Source organism: Dasypus novemcinctus, chromosome 11, assembly GCF_030445035.2.
Source record: "Dasypus novemcinctus isolate mDasNov1 chromosome 11, mDasNov1.1.hap2, whole genome shotgun sequence".
Lineage (NCBI taxonomy): Eukaryota > Metazoa > Chordata > Mammalia > Cingulata > Dasypodidae > Dasypus > Dasypus novemcinctus.
The window spans coordinates 83,013,514-83,037,556 of record NC_080683.1 but is presented as its reverse complement, the minus strand read 5'-3'; the positions used below and the strand labels follow the sequence as shown (position 1 = coordinate 83,037,556).

The following is a 24,043-nucleotide window of genomic DNA, read 5'->3' as shown; positions in this document are numbered from 1 at the left end:
CACACTCACATACATAATTCAGTGTTGTTAATTATACTCACATTTGCCTACCATCACTACCATTCATTTCCATAATTTTACAGTGAAACAAAATACAAATTCTGTACAAGTTAATCATTAACTCCCTATTCCCTAACCCCAACCCAGCCCCTGGCAACCTATATTCCAGATTCTAATGCTGTAAGTATGCTTATTCTAATTATTTCTTATCACTGAGACCATACAATATTTGTCCTTTTGTGTCTGGTTTCTTCCAATCAACATAATGTATTCAAGGTTCATCCATGTTTTTGCATGAACAAGAACTTCATTATTTTTTAATGCTGAATAATATTCCATTTTATATATACACACACACCACATTTTGTTTATCCATTCATCAGTTGGACACCTGGGTTGTTTCCATCTTTTGGCAATTATGAATAATGGAATCATGTTGCTATGAACATCAGTGTGTAAATATCTGTCTAGTCCCTGCTTTCAATTTTGTTGGGTATATACCTAGTAGAGGGATTGCCAGGTCATATGGTATGCTTAGCTTTCTGAGAAACTACCAAACTGCCTTCCACGGGATCTATACCATTTTATATTCCCACAAGCAATAAATTGAAGAGGATTTCTCCATATCCTCTCCAACACTTGTAATTTTCTGGTTTTGCTTTTTTTTTTAAGTAGTAGTAGCCATTCTAGTAGGTGTGAAATGGCATCTCATTGTGGTTTTTATTTGCATTTCCCTAATGGCTGATGATGCTGAGCATCTTTTCATGTGCTTCTTAGCCATTTGTATATCCTCTTTGAAGAAATGTTAGTCTTTTGCCCATTTTTAAATCTGGTTATTTGTCTTTTTATTGTTGAGTTATATGATTTCTATGTATAATCTGGATGTTAAACCCTTATGGAATATGTAATTTCCAAATATTTTCTCCCATTGAGTAGGTTGCCTTTTTCCTTTCTTGACAAAGTCCTTTGAAGCACAGAAGTTTTTTGTTTTGAGGAGGTTCCATTTATCTAGTTTCTCTTTCATTGCTTGTGCTTTAGGTGTAAAGTCTAAGAAACCATTGCCTCCAACAAGATCTTGAAGATATTCCTATATTTTCTTCTAGGAGTTTTATGGTCCTGGTTCTTATATTTAGGTTTTTGATCCATTTTTAGTTAATTTTTGTTTTGTATAAGGTTTGAGATAGGGTCTTCTTTATTCTTTTGCATATGAATATCCAGTTCTCTTAAGCACCCTTTGTTGAAGAAATTATACTCTCCTAGTTGAGTGGACATGGCACTCAATTCAGTTGGCCATAGTTGTGAGGGTCTAGATATTAACTCTTCCAGTCCATGAACCTGGAATATCCTTCCATTTATTTAAGTCTTCTTTGATTTATTTTAGTAATGTTTTGTAGTTTTCTGTATACAAGTCCTTTATATCATTGGTTTAATTTATTCCTAGATATTTGATTCTTTTACTACCCTTGTCATTGGAATAGTTTTCATTTCCTCCTCAGATTGCTCATTACCAGAGTACAGAAATACTAACGATTTTTGCATGTTGACCTTGTATCCCACCACTTTGCTGATATGGTCTAGTAGCTTTGTTGTAGAATTTTGGGGACTTTCTATGTATAGGATCATGCCATCTACAAATAATGAAAGTTTTTCTTCTCTCTTTCCAATCTGGATGCCTTTTTTTCTTTTTCTTGCCTAAGTGCTCTGGCTAGAACTTTCAATACAATGTTGAGTAACAGTGGTGACAGTAGGCATCCTTGTCTTTTTCCAGGTCTTAGGGGGAAGCGTTCATTCTTTCACCATTGAGTATGATATTAGCTGTCGGTTTTTCATATATGCCCTTTATCATGTTCAGGAAGTTTCCTTCTATTCCTGTCTTTCTAAGTGTTTTTATCAAGAAAGGATACTGGATTTTTTGTTAAATGCCTTTTCTTTTTCAATGGAGATGGCCATGTGGGTTTTGTCCTTCATTTTGTTAACGTTGTGCACTATATTACTTGATTTTCTTATGTTGAACCACCTTTGCATTACTGGGATAAAACCCACTTGGTCATGGTGTATAATTCTTTTAATGTGCTGTTTAATTCTATTTGCAAGTATTTTGTTGAGGATTTTTGCATCCATATTCATAAGAGAAATTGGTCTGTAATTTTCCTTCCTTGTAGTATCTTAATCTGGCTTTGATTTTAGGGTAAGGTTGTCTCATAGAATTGTCTCATAGGTAGGGTTAGGTAGGGTTCCCTCCTCTTTAATTTTTTGGGAGATGTAGCAGTTTGGCATTTTTTTATGAGTTACAAAAATAGTGAATTATGTTTGTAAACATAATAAAATGTATTGGATTCAGAGGCTTCACTTTTACTTGATTAAATTATGACTAAAGCTTTGATTGAGCCACATCAGTAGTATGTTGAGTCTCTGTCCCCTTGGTGGGTGGAGAATCACAGAGAAAATCACACTGGCAGAGCAGTTAGTTGTAGTTTTGATCGTGGAGCCCAGGTAGTAAGCGCACAGGGAAGCAGATATATGAGGAAAGAGAGAAGGCTCCATTAGACACAGACAGAAGCCCCAGAAAGAGAGACAAGCCATTCACCTGACTATTTACAGCTGGCCTCGTGGAGAGAGCAGAGCAACTGAGCCTGCACAGAGACAAGACCTGTGGCTGAGATTGGAAGAAGCTGGGCCCACACAGCCTTGGGAAGAGGAGGAAGACTGAACCCTCACAGACATTACCTGCCATCTTGCATCAACACATGGCAACAGACTCTGGGTGAGAAAGTACCTCTTATGTGGTACCTTGACTTGGACTTTTTAGGACCTTGTGACTATAAGCTTCTACCCCAAATAAATAACATTTATAAAAACCAACTGATTTCTGGTATTTTGCATAAGCACACCCTTGCTGACTGATACAGAATTGTTTGAGCACAACTGATATTAATTATTCTTGGAATGATTAGCAAAATTTATCTGTGAAGCCATCTGGTCCTGGGGTTTTCTTTCTTAGGAGGTTTTTGATGACTGATTCAGTCTCTTTACTTATAATTGACCTGGTGAGATCATCTATTTCTTCTAGAGTCAGTGTAGTTTGCTAGTGTATTTCTAGGAATTTGCCCATTTCATCCAGGTTGTCTAATTTGTTGGCATGTAGTTGTTCATAGTATCTTCTTCCGATCCTTTTTGTTTCTGTGAGGTCCGTAGTAATATCTCTCCACCCCCTCATTTCTGATTTTATTTATTTGCATCTTCTCTCTTTTTTCTGTCAGTCTAGCTAAGGGTTTGTCCATTATATTAACCTTGTCAAAGAATCAACTTTTGGTTTTGTTAATTCTCTCTGTTGTTCTTCTCAAATTTATTTATTTTTGTTCTAATATTTGTTATTTTTTTCTTTAGCCTGCTTTGGAATTAGTTTGCTGTTCTTTTTCTAGCTCTTCCAAGTATGCAGTTAGATCTTTGGTTTTTGCTTCTTCTTTTTTAATGTAGGTATTTAGGGCTATTGATTTCTCTCAAGCACTGCCTTTGCAGCACCCCATAAATTTTTGTTTTATTTTGTTTTCTTTATAAATTGGTTTTTATTTACATTTTATATACATGAAATCATACAATATGTTTCTCAATATATTTCATTCATAGTAATGCAATCATACGGTATTTGTCCTTTTCTACCTGGCTTGCTTCCCTCAACATAATATCCTCCAGGTTCATCCATGTTGTCATATGCTTTACAACTTCATTTCTTCTTACAGATGCGTGATACTCCGTTGTGTGAATACACCACAGTTTGTTTATCCATTCATCAGTTGACAGACACTTGGGTTGTTTCCAACATTTGGCAATTGTGAATAACGCTGCTTTGAACATAGGTGTGCAGGTGCCTATTTGTGTCACTGCTTTCAGTTCTTCTGGGTATAAACCCAGTAAGTGGTATGGCAGGGTCATGTGGCAAATCTATATTCAACTTCTTTAGGAACTGCCAAACAGTCCTCCAGAGTGGCTTTACTGTTCTGCATTCCCACCAACAGTAAATAAGTGTTCCTATCTCTCCACATCCTCTCCAACACTTGTAGTTTTCTTGTCTTTTTAATTGTGGCCATTCTCATAGGTGTGAAATGATTTCATTGTAGTTTTGATTTACACTTCCCTAATCATTAGTGATGTTGGCCCCGTAAGTTTTGATATTTGTATTCTTGTTTTCATTTATCTCTAGATATTTACTGAACTATCTTGCAATTTCTTTTTGACTTTACTAATTGTTTAAGATTGTGTTGTTTAACCTCCATGTATTTGTGAATTTTCCAGTTCTCTGCCTATTATGGATTTCTAGCTTCATTCCATTATGATCAGAGAAGGTGCTTTGTGTAGTTTCAATCATTTTAAATTTATCAAGACTTGTTTTGTAACGCAACATGTAATTTATCTTGGAAGGTGACCCATGAGCACTTGAGAAGAATATAAATTCTGTTGATTTGAGGTGCAATGTTTGATATATGTCTTTTATGTCTAGCTAATTTATATTATTCAAGTTCTCTGTTTTATTATTGATCTTTTGTCTAAATCTTCTATCTATTGATGAGAGTGGTGTATTGAAGTCTCCAACTATTATTGTAGAGGTGTCTTTTTCTTCCATTACTTTTTCAAGTGTTTGCCTCATGTATTTGGGGACACTGTGACTAGAAGCATACACATTTATGGTTGTTATTTCTTCCCATTGGATTGCTCTTTTTAGACATGTAGTGTCCTTGTTTGTCTCTTACAACAACTTTTGACTTAAAATCTATTTTGTCTGATATTAGTACAGCTACCCAGCTCTTTATTGGTTACTATTTGCATGGAATATCTTTTCTCTCTTTTCTTCCTTTTTTGCAAGCTCCTTTTCTGTATAGTTGATCTTTTATAATGTATCTGATCCCTTTCTTATTTCTGTTTCTGTATATTATTTAAATTCTTTCTTTGTGGTTACTCTAGTGTTTATATTATACAATCTACATCTGTAACCTACTAATTTGAAAAGATACCAACTTAGTTCCAATAGCATACACATTCTCAGCTCCCATATCCCTCTGTTTCCCCTCTTTGTGTTCTTTTTGTCCCACTTTACCTCCTTATCCATTGTGACAGTTTGAAGTTGGGTGGACCCCAGAAGATTATATCCTTGGAGCTAATCCATTCCTGTAGGTGTAAACCTATTTTTGGTGGGAGCTCTTGATTAAATTACCTTGGTTATGGGCCTTTGTTTTGATTGTGTGACCCAGGGTGAATCTTAATCCTCTTACTGGAGTCCTTTATAAATGGAAGAATTAATTCACAAACACAGAAAAAAGTTACAGAGACAGGGCTTAATCCAGAAACTCAGAGAGAAGGCCCTGGGACACCCCCCCCCCAAAAAAAAAAAAAAAAAACAGAGAGAGAGAGAAAAGCTTCAGCCAAAAGCTGAAAGCAATGAGACCCAGAAGAGAGGAAAGATACCAGCAGATGTCACCATATGCCTGATTGCCCACAACTACAGATCAGGTTGTGTGTGTGTGTGTGTGTGTGTGTGTGTGTGTGTGTGAACTGAACCTGGAGAAGGCAGAAACTGGCCAATGTTGCCATTATGCCCTGCCATATGTCTGATTATCCACAACTACAACTTTAATGATGCCTTTATTTCACAGCCTCACAATTGTAAGCTTTTAACCTAATAAATCCCCTTATAAAAGTCAGTTCTTTTCTAGGATATTGCTTTGACAGCATTTAGCAAACTAAAAGGTCCATTATCAGAAAATATGTCTTTTTCTTGTTCAATTATATTCTGACTCTTACAGAAATTAAAGAGTAGAGTAGTATATGAAGAATACAGTGCTACTGGGTCTTAAATTTTCTCTTTTCATTATCCTTACTGAAGATCTTCATTTCTTCACACTACTCCAAGGCACTCTCTCCTGTCCTTTCCTTTCAACCTGCACAACTCTCTTTAGTAACTCTTACACAACAGGTCTTTTGTTGACAAACTCTCACCATTTCTGTTTATCTGTGAATATTTTAAACTCTCCCACATTTTTGAAGGACATTTTTGGCATATAAATTATTTGGGACTGGCAGTTTTCCTCTTTCAGTGCCTTACACATATCATAACATTGCCTTCTCACCTCCATGTTCTCTGATGAGAACTTGGCACTTAGTCTTATTGAGGATCCCTTGTATGTGACAAATTGATTTTCTGTTGCTGCTTTCAGAATTCTCTCTTTATCTTTGGCATTTGACATTCTGATTAGTAAGTGTCTCACAGTATGTCTATTAGAATTTCTTCTGTTTGGAGTATGTTGCACTTCTTGGACATGTATATTTATGTCTTTCATAAGTGTTGGGAAATTTTTGGCTATTAGTTCCTCAAATATTCTTTCTGTCCCTCTTCCCTTCTCTTCTTCTGGGACACCCATAACACATATGTTTGTGTGCTTTGTGCTGTCACTCAAATCCCTGGAGCCACTGCTCAATTTTTTCTTTTCCTTTCTCTAGTTCTTCTGGCTATATGATTTTGATTGTCCTGAATTCTAGTTTGATGTTTCTTTCTTCTGCCTGTTCAAATCTGCTGTTATATGTCTCTAGTCTATTTTTAGTCTCTATTATTTTGTCTTTCATTCCCATAATTTGTTTTTTCTTTTTTTAATTTCAAATTCTTTAAGCTCCCACATTGTCTTCTTAATATCCTTTAGCTCTATGTCTGTATTTTCCTTCATCTCTTGAATTAATTTAGGGGATTTATTTGAGCTTCTTTGATTAGTTGATACAAATTCTGTCTCCTCTGAAGTTTTAATTTATACCCTTGACAGAGCCATATTTTCCTGTTTCTTTGTATGACTTGTAATTTTTTGCTAATGTCTAGTCATCTGATTTTTTTAAAAACATAAAATGATTTGTTTTATTGTTATGATTTTAAGACTTATCATTTCAAGATTTTAAATATCTTATTTGTGTAACCAGCATACCACAAAGCTCACTTGTTCATTCATGTGGGATTTTTTTAGATTGTTAGTTATTCATTTATTTATTTATTTATTTAGAGAAGTTGTGAACTTACAAAACAATCATTTATAATGTGGAGAATTCCCAAACATCACCCCCTCCAATACTTTACATTGTTGTGGAATATTTGTTACAGATTATGAAAGAAACATGATCAGACTATTGCTACTAACTGTGGTCCATAGCATACACTTGGTATATTTTTTCCATACACTCCCTATTATTAACATTATGTATTAGTATTATACATTTGATTTAGTTCAGGAGAGAACACTCTCATAATTGTGCTGCCAACCACAGAATCTGATTATTGTAATGTGTTACCTCTGAAGGTCAGTTTCTCCCTCTTGTCTAGGGTTTTATTGTTGATTGGATTTGTGTTAAAACTCTTCTTTGATTCTTGGTCCAACTTATTCTGGACCTTTAGAATAGCCCATGTTTAACCATTCAGATTTTCTTAGCTCTTTCAGATTGTGCTGTGCAACTGTTTCACCTCCAGCCAAAAGCTTCATTTCTCTGTTCCCTCTCTAAGAAGATCTGTTCTGTTTGGTTTTATGCAGAATTTTCTCCCCAGCTCCTATGATTTGTTTAAATCCTGCCCCTCACTCAGTGCTCCCCTTTCCTTACACTTTTCAATTCTGTGACCCATCCTGTCTTCCAACAACTCAGTTTCTTCCTTTTTTTCCTCTTGCTATGAGGCTTTTCTCCCTTCCCCATTAAGTTTCTTCCCCACTAGGATATCCCACCCTGCAGATCCAGTTATGTCAATCTAGAAAGGTACGTCAATCCAGAAAGGTCCATTTTGTGTTTAGTTGGTCCAACAGTGACTGGAATGTGTGAGTACAGCTCTTGCCAATGAGTGTGCCAAGGTTTCTCTCTTTATTTTTATTTTTTCCTTTTTCCCTGAGATCCATTTTGTACGTGGTACTTGTGAGCCACTTGTGCTCTGCCCTGGACCTCTATGGACTTGGGTCACTGTGTCCTGGATATGCATGGGCTTCTAATTCACTGCTGTGAGTAGCTCTATGGTCTGCATCCACAGCAGGAGAGATCCAGGCTGTGCTGTCTCTACATGACTCCCAAGCTGCCTGGAGTCAACAAAAAAAAATTTTTTTTGAAGAGGACTGGGGATTTAACATGGGAAGCAGGTGCTTAACCACTGAGCTATACCTACTCCCCAAAGGTCAACATATTCTAAGGCAATTTCTTAACACAGTGCTTGTTAAGACCATGCTGAAAAGATTTTTGAGAGGAGTAATGTAAATATGCTTTCAAAGCATCACTGATTGAATCCTAACACTTATCAAGAAGGCAGTCAAGAGCTGCATCTTGTTTATAACCTCACTTCCCCCCATCAGTGGCATAGGCTGAAGCCCAGCTCCACTGTATACCTGCTCTCCCTGTTTTAGAACCTGGCTTTCCTTTTTGCATTGGTACAAGATGCCTATACTATCTCCTGCCTATACTATGCTATTAACCTCCTATATACTACTCCGCCATACCCTAGTCTGTTCTCCATCCCACCAGAGATCTCATAATGTTAATCTGACAATGCTGTTCTTCTACTTCTCACCCCAGTTACATCCCATCACTCTTAGGATAAGAACTAATACTGAATAGCCCTACATGGTAGCCCAACCTGTCTCTCCAGCCTCACCTTGTGTCATTCTTACCCTCTCATTCTGCAGGTCAGCCCCGCTGGCTGCCTTTTAATCCTGAGACATGTATACTCCTTTTTACTTGTAGTACTTGCAGCCTAGAATATGCTTCCCCATCTTCCTTACTACTTACCCCCTATGCATCCTTCCTATGACAGCTCGAGTGTCACTTCCTCAGGGTAGGTATCTCCCAAACCTCCAGTCTTAGATTGATTACCTCTTTTATTACATTATGTGATGTCATTTTCCGGAAGTTTCTCAGTTTGTAGTTACACATTTATTTGTGCAGTTATCTGATTGTCTGGCTTCCTCGCTAGCTTGTAAGCACAATGAGAGCGGCAATTCTTGGGTTCTGCTCACTGGCATTAGTACCTAGAACATTGCCTAGGGCATGGAAGATACTCAATGAATCTTTAACAGATGATTAAATGGAGAAAATATAAATAGCTAATCATTGAAATGACTTCCCAAGTTTAAATGAAATGCCACTTTTTACCTGTTAAATTCATAAGTAGAACAGTAAGTCTCAGTGGCAAGGTAATCTCAGACTTGGCTGGTCAGGGTGCAAATCAGCAGAGCCTTCTAGAAAACAATTTGGCAGGTGTTGAGAGCCTTTAAAATGTTCATATCTATTGACCCAGTAATTCTTATCATGGACTCTATCTGTGGTAGTCAGCCTCCAGGAAGGTCCCTACTAAGCCCCACCTCCTAGTGTTCCTTATATAACCCTTCCCACATTACTAGTGTTGATCCATGCGACCAACACCATACAGCAGAAATGAGTGTGTCTCTTTCCTAAGATTAGGTTATGAAAGTTCATGAGGCCTCCTCCTTGGGTGCACTCTCTCTCCCTTTCTTACTCTCTCAGATCACTCACCCCGGGGGAAGCCAGCTGTCATGTTGTGTGAGTAGTCCTGCAGAGTGGCCCACGTGTCAAGGCACTAAAATCTACTGCCAACTGTCACCCAAGTGAGCTTCAGAGTAGATTGTCCAGCCTCTTTATATTTCTCTAGCTCTGGCTGACCACTTGACTTGCAACCTCATGAAAAACCTTAAACCACATCCACCTAGCTAAGCCATTCATGGATTTCTGACCATAAGAAACTCTGAAATAATGTGTATTTTTTGATGATGTTGCTAAGTTTGGGGTAATTTGTTATACAGCAATAGATAACTAATATACCATCCTGAGGTAATACTTCTGTAGCCGTTTGATATTGTTTATGAATTCCAAAAATAGGTATTGTATTATGTTTATAAACTGGTCTGTTCATCTGGGTGTATTTTTTTTTTTTTAAGATTTATTTTTTTTAATTTATTTCTCTCCCTTCCCCCCACCCCCAATGTCTGCTTTCTGTGTCCTTTTGCTGTGTGTGTTCTTCTGTATCTGCTTGGATTCTTGTTAGCAGCACCGGGAATCTGTGATTCTTTTTGTTGCATCCTCTTGCTGTGTCACCTCTCCATGTGTGCAGCACCACACCTGGGCAGGCTGTGCTTTTTTCGCGTGGGGTGGCTGTCCTTATGGGCTGCACTCCTTGTGCGTGGGGCTCCCCTAAACGGGGGGACACCCCTGCGTGGCACAGCACTCCTTGTGCACATCAGCACTGCACGTGGGCCAGCTCACCACACAGGTCAGGAGGCCCTGGGTTTGAACCCTGGACCTCCCATGTGGTAGGTGGATGCTCCATCACTTGAGCCAAATCCGCTTCCCTGGACATATTTAGATTGTATTGGATTCAGAGGTTTCCTTTTTGCTTGATTAAATCATGATTAGGGCTTTGATTGGACCATATTAGTAGGATGTTGAGTCCTTGCCCCCTTGAAGGGCAGGGACTCACAGAGAAAACAACTTGGCAGAGGAATTAGTTGAAGTTTTAATGCTGGAGCCCTGGGAAGTAAATGCACAGAGAAGCAGACACATGAGTAAAGAGAGAAGGCCCCCTTAGACATGGCAGAGGAACCAGGAAGAGAGAGACAAGCCATTCGCCTGAGAGTTTACAGCTGGCCTTGTGGAGAGACCACAGCAGCTGAGCCTGGAGAGAGACAAGACCTGTCCTAGCCTATGGCTGAGATTGGAAGAAGCTGGGACCACGAAACTTTAAGAGGAAGAGGAAGCCTAAACCCATGGAAATGATGGCAGCCATTTTGCCCCAACATGTGGCAACAGACTTTGGTGAGGGAAGTAAATTACACATTATGGTCTGGTAACTGTAAGCTTCTACCCAAAAAAATACCCTTTATAAAAGCCAACCAATTTCTGGTATTTTGCATCAGCACCGCTTTGGCTGTCTAATACAACTTCCTAAAATGATTTGGTAGTTTGTTGATGATAGCATGTATATTAACGAGGAAACAGTACTGACAGGAGATATCTGTAAATATTATGAGATTTTATAAAATTGTCTCATGCAACTGTCTCATGCACAAGTCCAATTCTGCAGGGCAGGCTACAAGCTGGGAACTCCAGTGAAGGTTTTTGATGAATTCTCCAGGAGACCCTGGCTGGCAGAAATAGAAATGGAAATTCTCCCTTCTGACTGCAAAAATCACTTCTTTTAAGGTCTCTAACTGATTGGAGATGTTTCTCATTGTTGAAGGCAATCTCTTCAATTATTTTAGATGTAGTCAGCTATAGATGCAATCAACTTATTAAGGATTTAAGTCCACAAAGTGTCCTCACCATAACAATTAGGCCAGTGCTTGCTTGGCCAAATAATCCAGCACCTTTTCCTAACCGAGTTGACGTATGAGCCTAACCATAACAGCTTATATAGACCATATAGTGTAACCTTTTTTCATCTTAGGGAGTAAATTCAGTGGAATGCCTTCAGCTGCAAATAATGGAAAACCCAATTATGTAGACATCAAAGCACAGAGGTAGTTAGGTATCAAGGGCAGTTAATATGACAACTCAGTAAGATCAAGGTTCTTTCTGTTTTTCTGCTCTGCCTCCTTAATGTTTGCTTTTTTATCACGCTGGTAGCTATTTGACCACAGTAGTCCTGGGTGTCTCATCAAGACAGAGCAACTTGCAGAGGAAATAGTTGCCACATCTACCTGGTTCTCTTTCCTAGGAGTCTGGTAGACTCCCCTCTTTGGGTAGAATTGGAACACATGCCTATTCCTGAATTAATCCTTGGAAAGAACAGTGAATACTGAAACAGAATTGGGGTTTTGTTAGTAAGAAGAGAAAGGGATCCTTGGTAAGCAATTGTCAGTGTCCGCGATAGGGAGCCATCACTTCTTGAGTAGCGCGTATTATTCTTGCCTTATCATATTATTCTTGCCTTTATCCCTGCTAACCCTGCTCATGCCTGCTCATCTGGAATATAGCACCTTGAAGAGGTATTCCAGTTGTCCTTCCCATCCAAATTGTCTCTAGAACAACCCATCTAAATTGCAAATGTAATTATGTCATTCTCTGAATGAGGAAACAGTTCCCTAGTACCTAAATGATTAAGTCCAAACCTCTGAGCCTTTTACCCACCTGACTAGTCTCATCTTTTTCCACCCACCTGTCCACTTTATACTTCTAGAGTATGGAACTAATATTGATGCCCAGTGTCATCTCCTCTCTTGTCTTTCTGGCTAATTCAAGTTTATCATTCAGAATCAGGTACAAGTAACAGTCTCTACATTGAAGCCTCTAGTTCCTTAATAAAACTATTCACTTCCTCTCTGTACTGTAAACACAGCTCTCTTTTCACATACTACACTGTTTTATAATTCCTTGCTGTGTTTATCCCCTGCCAAACTTCCCTTTAAGATCAAGGAATAACGTCTAATTCTCAAATCTACAGTATATGGTAAGCATACACACAAAAAATCAGTAGGATTACATCAACTTCACATTTACATCATATGCCAAGCATCAGCATAGGCTATACATTTCAAAGCAGGCCAGGTTTTCTTTTGGTGCGGTCCAATTGGTTTGTCTCAAAGAATTATTCATTATTCCTTTCTGTCCCTACTTTGCATCCCATCCTAAGACTATCTGCTGCCCTCTAGCTGTTCAAGGCTTCCCCCAACCCAAACAAAACTGTCTGTCCAAGGATTTGTGTTATAAAATAGTCTTTCCCTCTTCAGCATCTTAGTAAGAACTGGCTAGTGGTGAGGGCAGGAAGGAGCTGGCAGGCCCTAGACCAAAGAATTCCTAAAGTTTTGAATTCCCTGTTAAACCTTCTCTCTAATTTGTGAGTAATGTTTTAACAGTTCTATTTACTGTATAGAAGGATTTTTTTTAAAAACAGCTTTTAGATATGAGTATCACATCTTAGCAGTTTCCTTTCCATGATTTTCATAGATGTAAAACTTCCCCATACCTGCTTTACTATCTGTATTAGTCAGCCAAAAGGGTGCTGATGCAAAATACCAGAAATTGGTTGTTTTTTATAAAGAGCTTTTATTTGGGGTAGGAGCTTACAGATACCAGGCCATAAAGCATAAGTTACTTCCCTCACCAAAGTCTTATTTTCATGTGTTCGAGCAAGATGGCTACTGACATCTGCAAGGATTCAGGCTTCTTGGGTTTTTCCTTTCCAGGGTTTTGCTTCTCTCTGGGTTCAAGGTTCTTTCCTTCCCAGGGCTTTCTTCTTCCTGGGCTCAGGGTTCCTCTCTTCCTGGGACTGGCTTCTCTTTTCTCTGTGAGCTTACTTCCTGGGACTCTAGCTTAAGGCTTTAGCGTCAAACTCCAACATCAAAATCCCTCAACTCTGCCCTTTGCCATGCCTTTTTTCTGTGAGTCCCCACCCACTAAGGGGTAGGAACTCAATGCCCTAATGACGTGGCCCAATCAAAGCCCTAATCATAACTTATTCACACCTAGGTATAGATCAGATTACAAACATAATCCAATACCTATTTTTGGAATTCATAACCATATCACACTGCTGCACTATATCTTTCATGTGATTGGATTATAAATCTAAGCAAAATATTTCATCATATTAGATGATGTTGTTAAAATACTATACTAGGGAAGCAGATTTGGCTCAATGGATAGGGCGTCCGCCTACCACATGGGAGTTCCAAGGTTCAAACCCAGGGCCTCCTGACTCATGTGATGCACTGACCCATGCACAGTGCTGATGTGCGCAAGGAGTGCCGTGCCAAGCAGGGGTGTCCCTGCATAGGGCAGCCCCATGCACAGGGAGTGCACCCCATAAGGAGAGCCTCCCAGTGTGAAAAAGTGCAGCCTGCCCAGGAATGGCGCCACACACAGAGAGCTGACACAAGATGATACAACAAAACGAGACACAGATTCTGGGTACCGCTGACAAGAATACAAGTAGACACAGAAGAACACACAGCAAATGGACACAGAAAGCAGACATCTGGGGTGGGGGGAAGGGGTGAGAAATAAATTTTTTAAAAATAAATCTTAAAAAAAAAATACTGTACTAATACTATACTTGGTTATGTTTCCCCCCCACCCCCGCCCTCAGGATTCCTGAAAAAAATATCTAAGAAGTCTAGAATTTTTTATCTTGTTTCTTATGTGCTCTCCTCGATGGATATTATTAAAAGACTTAATTTACAGGTTTTAAAAGCTTTTATAATACACAAATGCAACATGTCCTTCACTCTTTTTTTCTTTTTTTAAGGTTCTGGGGATTGAACCCGGGACTTTGTAAATGAGAAGCAGGTGCTCAGCCACTGACTACATCCACTTACTTCATTTATTCTTAAATGTAACCTACTTTCATCTTAACCTATAAAAGTTAATAAGTATTGCATATATTTCCATTATATGTTAAGCAAATAGCATCCAATTGTGAGACATCTGAGACCCATGTCTGCCACTTACTAGTGTGTGGTCTTGGTCAAAATATATTCTTCAAACCTCCCTATCTATTAAATGGGAATAGTAACACTTAAGATTTTTTTGAGGATGGCTATAATAATAAATGTACACATGTTAGTATGTAGGTAGCCCCAGGGACTTATATTAGATTCCATTTTCCCCCTTGCTACCTCTGTGCCCAATTTAGAGAACCTTTATTAAAAATTTCCTGTACTTGACTGTCTTGTTAAGCTTCTCAAAATAGTTGAGAAGGGCAATTCAAAACAAACATTTAAAATGGTGATTTGTGATATTAAAAAGATCCCGTCTCTCAGCCAACCCAAATTTATGGTGTAATTTTTGAAGATGGCCACTCAGTCTGTGAATCTGAAGTTGGAAACATGAAAGCAAGAAACATTTGCATACTTTCTTTAAAGTACTTTTGACTCCATAGGTAACCAGTTCCTGACTTTCTAGAACTCTTCTCTTTTAATAATGTGAAAGGTAGTAGTTGGCTTGGCAGGTTCTAGGTAGGGCTTTGAAGTCCGCACACACCAATTAGTTTGCCTTTGTTCTGTGGCCATGTACCAGACCTTTCTCCGGGCAACACTTTACAAACACACTTTGGTCACGTGTGAATACATGTGGACAAATGTATCACCACCATTAGAAAAATAACTCAGTACACTTCCTCCCAGACAACTCAGTAGCAGAAACGGCATGCTATAGCTGAGCAAAACCACCAGTACCACTATCTTGGTCAAACATCATCTTGCAAGCTTCAGTTTGTTTCCTGTGTGTAATTTGAACCAGCCTTCCTAGAGCAAAAGGGTCCTGTGTCAGCAAATAGAGAGGCCTACAGTTTTAAAATTAATGTATTTCTGTCATTTGATAAGTATATTGGCATACATTACCTTTCTGGAAAAAGGAAATCTTGTCAAAAGTAAATATTCACTGAATGTATTCTCCATAACTTTTACAATAAATCTTCAGTAAAAACTATATATATGTACATTGATTCTGTAAAGTATATAAAAATCTTTGACTAAATTTACTTTGGATAAATTTCCTCCCCACTGGTTCTATATATCTGATGCCTAAAGGTACTGAATTTGGATATTTGGATGCAGTTATCATACCGGTTACTTGGAATTTCACAATTGAATATTAACTTTTCTTTTTTTTTTTTTTTAATAAAGTGTGCTCTCTTATTATGGCTAACTAATGGAAATGAATAGAGAAATTTTATTTCATTTGTAACCAAGTTCGCAAAAGGCAATACCTTAATGTTTAGGGAATAATATTTCTCATTAACTTTGGAACAGAATTATTAACTTACAGTCTGATTAACTTATGGTAGTAGATTTCAAGGGACTATAAATTGTTTCTTGGTTATCTGAATTTTCTGAATTTTGTTTTCTGAGATCATGTATTACTTGCATAATTTAAAATGTAGAAATGATGAATAATAAAATTTCATAATCACAATAAGGAAAATTTAATGAGCAGAACTGAATCTTTGACCTTTGGAAATCCTGCAGTTATTCTGAAATAGAGCTATATGGATTTACCTATATATTTATATCTATATCTCCATGTAAATGTATATACACACTACCCTGGACTGTGAGCCTCATTAGAACAGGCTCTATCCATCTTCATATCTATAATGCTTAGCCAAAAGTTTGACCCATAGTGGACCCTCAATAAATGTATATTACATTAATAAATAAGGATGGTATATAAACCACTTAAAAGCACATTGAGGGTCAAATAACTTTTTTTAAATGTTAATTTAAGCATTTGAGACCAAGAAATGTAAAATATTATACTCAATAACTTTTTTCTTTTTTAACTTCATTTTACATATCATAAAATTTACCCATTTCAGGTGTACAATTCAGTGATTTTTATTCACTCATCACCATGTATATCAGTTTTAGAACCTTTGCATGTCTTCCCATAAGATTCCTTATTTCCATTTATAGTTACCCTTCTCCGCCCAGGCAACCACTAATCTACACTTAATATAAATGGAATTATACAATATGTAGTCTCTTGTTTCTGTCTTCTTTTGCTTAACAAATTTTTTAAAGTTCATCCATGTTTAGCGTGTATAAGTAGCTCTTTGTTGTTGCTGAGTAGTATTTTCATTGTATGGTTATATCTACTTATTCACTTTAAAAATTTTATTTTATTTTATTCATTTATTTTTTTTTTTAAGATTTATTTATTTATTTTAATTTCCCCCCCTCCCCTGGTTGTCTGTTCTTGGTGTCTATTTGCTGCGTCTTGTTTCTTTGTCCGCTTCTGTTGTCGTCAGCGGCACGGGAAGTGTGGGCGGCGCCATTCCTGGGCAGGCTGCTCTTTCTTTTCACGCTGGGCCGCTTTCCTCACGGGCGCACTCCTTGCACGTGGGGCTCCCCCACGCGGGGGACACCCTTGCGTGGCACGGCACTCCTTGCGCGCATCAGCACTGCGCATGGCCAGCTCCACACGGGTCAAGGAGGCCCGGGGTTTGAACCGCGGACCTCCCATATGGTAGACGGACGCCCTAACCACTGGGCCAAAGTCCGTTTCCCTAAAAATTTTAAAAACCTGTAATTACTTAAAAAATGCAACAGATGTAGACAGTTCTATTCATTTTAAATGTGTTGAAAATTAAATGACCTAAGTGCTCAATAAATACAAAGGTGACTAAGACCAGATCTAACCCTCAAGGAAACAGATGAATAAGCAGTCATACAATTCAGAGAGATTTAAGTCTTACATAAAAATATAAATAAAGCAATGTGAGTCTAAAGAAGAAAGTTATTTGTGGGAGTATTTGAGACTGCTTCTCAAAGAAAGTACTATTTGGACTGAATTTAGAAAGCTATGTTCAGTTTTACTGAAAAGGGAATGAGGGAAATGATATTCCCTGAGAAGGGAATAATATTTAAAATTTCATACAGGTGTGAAAGTACATCTTGTATTCAGGAAACAGCAAAAAAATCCTGTGTAGCTGAAATGCAAGCCTCAGTGAGGATATTTTGGGTAGGAAATGGGGCTAGAAGTATTAATGGTTTGTACCCAAAAAAGGAATACTATGCTATAAAATTTATCTCTGTTCTTAGGCAGTGAAGAGGCATTAAAGAAGAATTATTTCAATTATTTATTTATTTTTTATTTTATTTATTCATTTTTTTAAAAATATTACATTAAAAAAATATGAGGTCCCCATTCACCCCCACCGCCCCCATCAATTATTTATTATAACCAATTTAGGAAGGATTGAAGAAGGTGGAAAAGAGAGAGAGAGAGACTAAAAAAAAAAAGATTCAGCAAATACTCATTGCAACCTAAAATATATTAGGTGCTAATGATAGAGCAGAGGATAAAACAAAGTCCTTGCTTTTATGGGACGGATAGTAAACCATTAAATGAGTGAATTTATCAAGGAAAAATTTTATAAAGCAGAGTAAGGAGACAGGAAATGATAGAGGGTGGGGGAGGTGGCTGACTATTAAAGATGAATTGAAGTTTGAGCAGAAATTTGAATGAAATGAGGAATCAGCAAATGTCTGGGACAGCAGCAGAAAGAACAGCAAGTACAGAGGCCTTCAGGAGGAGCATCGAGGTGTGTGGTTCTGGCTTGTGTTTTAAACGGATCACAAACCTGGGCTAACTGTAGTCTGTAACCTTGTACATATTTCATTCACGTGTATTGTGTGTAAGTTATCTGTAGCATTAACCCTGAAAGTGGGATGGCTGCAACAAAGGGCAAGTGTAATTTGTAATTTTGATCGATGTTGCAAAATTTCCATCCAGTTTCCACTTCCACCAGCTGTGTTTGGAGTGCCTGATTCTTCACAGCCTCACCAACACTAGGAGTGGGGCTTCTTAAAAATTGATTTGTATTGTACTTTAATCAGCCTAGTAGGTGTGAAATAGTATCTGTGTGGTTTTAAATTTGTATTTTTCATATTATAAGTGATGTTGAACTTTTTTTTTATTTAAAGCTTTTGTGTTTCCTTGTCTGTGAACTCTGTTCATATCCTCTTAGGTTACTGGTCTTCTCCATATCAAGATCTTTATATTGTTAGGGATTGTATTAATTTCCTATTGCAGCTGTAACAAATTACCACAGGTTTAGTTGCGTAAACAGTACCACATTTATTCTCATATAGTTCTGAACGTGAGAAGTCCCAAAATCAAAGTATTGGCAGGGATGGAAGAATCCATTTCCTTGCCTTTTCATGGCTCCTGGTTCCATCCTCTTCAAATCCAGTACAATAGCACCTTCTAGTCTCTGACCTTCCTGTATCCCTTTGATAAGGATCATTGTGATTACATTGGGCCCATCCACTTAATCCAAAATTCTCTCCCCATGCCAGAATCCTTCATTTAAGCACCTCAGCACAGTCCCTTTTACTATGTAAAATGTAGGTTGCAGGGATTAGGACATGGACATCTTTGGGGGGTCTTATGCAGCCTACTACAGGGAGATTAGCCATTTTTCTGTGATAGGAAACTTTTTCCTCATTGTCCTTTGTCTCCTAACATTGCTTAAGGTTTTGTGGTTTGGGGGAGTTTGACCTGCTAAATGGCATGAATGATGATCAGACTTTATCTTTTTCCAGATAGCTGTGCAGTTATTTACCACCATTTACTGAAAAGTCCAGCCTTCCCCTATAATATGCTAAATTCCTATATATAATTTGCTTGATTTCTGACTTGGTTTTCTTCCACTATCTGTCTGTTTAAAAAGTAAGTACTGTTTTAATTACTGAGACTTTATAATATGTTATAGTATCTTGTCAGGCTGAATATCATTCCCTCTCTCCATTGATGCCCCCTATACGTACATTCAATGCTTTATTGCTCTTCTTTTTCATAGTTTTTCTGCCTAGCCTTGTTTGTTGATTTTTTTTCTTTATGAACTTACAAATCAGCTTGCCTGGTTTCAAGGGGAAGAAAAAGCATTAGTTTTATTTGGGAACTTTTTGAGATCGGGTTTTCTTATCTTTGAACTTGACATTCAAATTACTTTATATTCATTCAAGTTACTTTTGTGCCCTTCAGTAGTATTTTAACACTTTCTTCCTATCAGTTTTACACATTTCCAAATTCTCAGCTTTTTAATATTTCTTTTTGTAGCTATAATGAAAGGACTTTATTTACAGTATTTTCTGTTTAGTTTTTATGTATGATAGCTGTAGATGAATGCATTTATTATGTTAATTTTATATTATCTTCTTGTTTGTAGTGTTTTTTCAGTTGTCTCTTAAACTCCTCCTTCCTAATTTTTATACATCTGTCTTTCTCTTGTCTCTTCTATTACACTGTTAAGTAGGAATGATGTTATGGGCATCACTGTCTTATTCCTGACTTTAGTGAGTAAGGCTCATGTTTTTCCCTGTAAAGTATTTGCTGAATTTGAGGCGCACACACACATACATACACACCTATCATGTTAAAGAAATACACATCTAGGGGAGCGGATGTAGCTCAAGCAGTTGAGCACCCACCTCCTACATGGGAGATCCCAGGTTTAATTCCTGGTACCTTGTAAAAGAGACAAACATCAAGCAAACAGTGAAGAGACATCATGCAAAAATAACAAGCCAATGAGAAAAAGCAATGAGCAGATAATGAGGAGACAGTGAGCAAAACAAAAAACAAAAAACAAAAACGAGCAAGACAATGAGCAAACAATGATCAGACAGCAAGCAAAAACAAAAAAGAAAGCAGGGAGCAGATGTGGAAATCCCAGGTTCTGTTTCCAGTGCCTCCTAAAGAATAAAAAAACAACAACAGACAATGAGCAGACAACAAGCGCAAACAACAAGTGCAAACAGACAAGAGCGCCATCTTGGAGGGTGGCAAGGGGATACATATCTATTCCTACTTTATTCAGGGCTTTCCCTCCCACCATCAAATGTATATAATAGATGGGGGAGTGGATGTGGCTCAAGCAGTTGAGCGCCAGCTTCCCACATGGGAGGTTCCGGGTTCAGTTTCTGGTGCCTCTTAAAAACAAACAAACAGAAAGCAGACTAAAAAACAAACTCAGGAGAGCCAATGTGGCTCAGTGGTTGAGCACCGGCTTCCTGTGTATGAGATGCTGGGTTTAATCCCTGGCCTCTGGTACCTCAAAAAATAAAAGAAAAATACATGTTAGATAAACCATGAAAACATTATGCTAAGTGAAAGAAGCCAGACATAAAAGCATAAAAGGTCATAAATTGTATAATTCCTTTTTTTTGGAGGAATCAGGGCTGGGGATTGAACGTTGGACCTTGTATGAGGGAAGCTGGCTGTCAACCACTGAGCCACCGTGGCTCCCCAATGTATGATTCCTTTTATATGAAATATCCAGAATAAGCAAGTCCAGAGACAGAAAGATTAATAGTTGCCAGGGGACAGAGGAAGAGTTGGAAGGGGAGTGATTACTTATAGGGTACTGGGTGTTCTTCTAGGGTGATAAGAAAAGTTTTGAAACTAGAAAGAGATGGTTGTTACACAACATTGTGACTACATTAAATGCCACTGAATTGTATACTTTTAAATGGTTAATTGTATATATATTTTTTAAGATTTATATATTTATTTTTCCCCCTTCCCCTCCTCCTGTCCTGCTGTTTTTTGCTGTCTGTGTTGTCTTCTCTTCTCATTTTCTCTCCTAGGATTCACCGGGATTTGATCCTGGGGACCTCTGATGTGGCGAGAGGTTCCCTGTCTATTGTACCACCTCAGTTCCTGGTTTCTGCTGCACTTCACCTTGACTGTCTCCTTGTCTCTCTTTTGATGCATCATCATCTTGCTGCATGACTCAGTTGTGCAGGCACTGCCTTACCACGCAGGCACTCACGTGGGCACTGGTGTGGGAACTGGCTCACTGCATGGGCATGCTTTCTCTTCTTTTTCACCAGACAGTCCCAGGGATTGAACCTGGATCTTCCTGTATGGTAGGCAGAAGCTTTATCACTTGAGCCACGTCCGTTTCCCATCAAATGCTTCTTTACCATATAGGGAGAGGTATGGTTTTTATCTTAGACTAATAATGATAGATTAACCTTTCATGTTACTTTTTTTGTTGACCTCCCATGTGAGAAGCAGGCACTCAACCACTTGAGCCACATCTGCTCCCTTGTGTCACTTTTAAATACATTCTTAGATTTTAAAAATCAAATATGTTCTCATTTGTACCTTAAGTAGATCCTCTTAATTTCTTGCAATGTTTTCCCCATATGTAGCTTTTAAAATTATTACACAATGCTGTGTTGCATATTTGCAAGTGTTGCCATAAGTGGACCTTTCTTTTTGCCCAAAGGCTTAATGAAATTAAACTGAGAATTTTATCTGATCCATGGGCTAAAGATTCCCAGCATGGTGAAAGAAGTAGGCGTAAATTCGAGCTGATCTTTGAATGGTCCCTGTTTAAACTTTCTTACTTTTTATTTTTTCCTCAAAATAATGGTGGAAGAAGGATTATGGGGGAATGGGCAGGAAGTAAGGTGTTTGGGTTAATTAATCCTTTAGGCTGACTCTAATTAGTTTGAGGTATCAAAGAAACATCATAAAATGAACATTTTTTTATGTTGCTTCATTGTTTTTGTACAGAGAGCCCACTGTCTAGAGCAGAGTTGTCCAATATGGGAACCACAGCTCTGTGTGGCTACTGAACACTTGAAAATGTGGGTAGTACACTGTAAGTCTAAACAGTGATTTTGAAAATCTAGTACTAAAAAAAATGTAAACTATTTCAATAATTTTATATTATATTTTAAGATGGTAATATTTTTGATAAGTAAATGTTGTTAACATTCATTTCACCTGTTTCTTTTCTTTTTTTTTTCCTTTGAAGTACCAGGGCCAGGGACTAAACCTGGGACTTAATGTGTGGAAAGCCAACACTCAACCACTGAGCCATATAGGCTACCCTGAGTTGGTTTTTTCATTCGTGTGCTTGTTGTTTATCTTTGTTTTATTTATTTATTTTTAAAGTTTTTTTAAAAAATTTCTCTGCCCCCCCACCCCCGTTATTTGCATTTGCTGTGTCTGTTCGTCTTCTTTGTTTCTTTAGGAAACACTGGGAAGCAAACCTGTGATCTCCAACACGGGAGGGAGGCATCTAATTGCATGAGCCACCTCCGTTCCCTGCTGTCTTGTGTCTCTTATTATGTTTTTCTTCTTGTGTCTCTTGTTGCATCAGCTTGCCATGCTCTCCATCGCACCAACTCACTGCCTTCTTTAGGAGGCACCAGGAATCGAACCAGGGACCTCCTTGTGGTAGGCGGGAGATCAATTTCTTGAGCCACATCCACTTCCTTTTTTTTTTTTTAGGAGGCACATGGAACCGAACCCAGGACCTCCCATGTGGGAAGCAGGTGCTCAACTACTTGAGCCATATCTGCTCCTTTCAATTTTATTTTTTCAAAGATTTATTTATCACCCTCCCCCCTCGTTGCAATTGCTGTCTCTTTGTGTCCATTTGCTGTGTGCTCTCTGTGTCTGCTTGTCTTCTCCTTAGGAGGCACTGGAAACTGAACCCAGACCCCCCATGTGGTAGGTAGAAGCCCAATCTCTTGAGCCACATCCGCTTCTCTCCCTTCAGTTTTTAAAATGTGCCTCCTAGAAAATGCATATGCATTTGTAGCAAAGTATGTATGTGGCAAGCTATGTTATATTTCTATCAGACAGCACAAGCAGTAATTGTGTGTATAGTAATGGATTCTACAATGATTTTCGTAATTTTAAAAAATGAAATCAAATAAACTTTGGTTTAGAAACAAAAAATAAATAACAACAAACTGTGGTTTGATCTGTCCTTATCTATTTCATCATATGAGAATTAATTTTCAGAAATAATGGAATCTAATCATTCTTCATTATAATGGCTTACCTGCTCTCTAATTTTTCCAGCATTAAGATTTATGTCTACAAAAGAATGTGGTGCCTTGACGTTTTCACATGAACATAATAGGTTTCTTGTGTTTTGTAATACCTGCCCTCAGAAGTGTTGTCAATATGTTAACAAAAGGGAGTTAATGTGGAAGTCCAAGTTGTTACTTTTTGCCTTATTTTATAAAATAGATTTTAATAGATGTTACCTAGCTCAAAAATTAAAATTTGCTCCAATGTTTCATTTTTTCCCATTACCCTAAAAAAACATTCACCCCTCCCATTCCTGCCCCCAGTTTTCTCTAGGTAGAGCTGAGGTTCAGCCTCTTTCACTTCTGCCTTGTTGCAATAGCCTGAGGGTTTTGAACAGTTCATTTCTTAACTCTTTTATTCTTCAGAAACAGAAACAAATTACTCTTAAAGCTTTTTTAATTTTGGCTTTTGTTGCACTTGTAGGAAAATTTTATCACAGATGATATTGGAATATCGACTTGGAAGGAGCAGACTTTTCTCTCCCATGGTGCCTTGCTAGCGAAGAGCTGCCAAGCTGCAATGGAATTAGCAAAGCATGATGCTGAGGTTCAGGATATGGCATTTCAGTATGGAAAGCACATGGCCATGAGTCATAAGGTATTTGCACACCCTTTCTTTTTTTTCCTGTAATTAAATAGCTAAAATGATAAGTGAGAAATATTTTGCCATTTAATAAACTGATTTT

General features: G+C 37.9%; 1 protein-coding gene across 3 annotated transcripts in view; it reads left to right on the top strand.

Moving 5' to 3' along the window:
* Nucleotides 1-24,043, top strand: part of PDSS2 (decaprenyl diphosphate synthase subunit 2) — a 328,334-nt gene that overhangs the window by 245,250 nt on the left and 59,041 nt on the right. For all 3 annotated transcript variants that reach the window (XM_058307221.2, XM_058307222.2, XM_058307223.2), the window contains one exon: nucleotides 23,782-23,955. In XM_058307221.2, coding sequence (XP_058163204.1) covers nucleotides 23,782-23,955 — 174 coding nt within the window. The remainder of the gene's footprint in view (nucleotides 1-23,781; nucleotides 23,956-24,043) is intronic.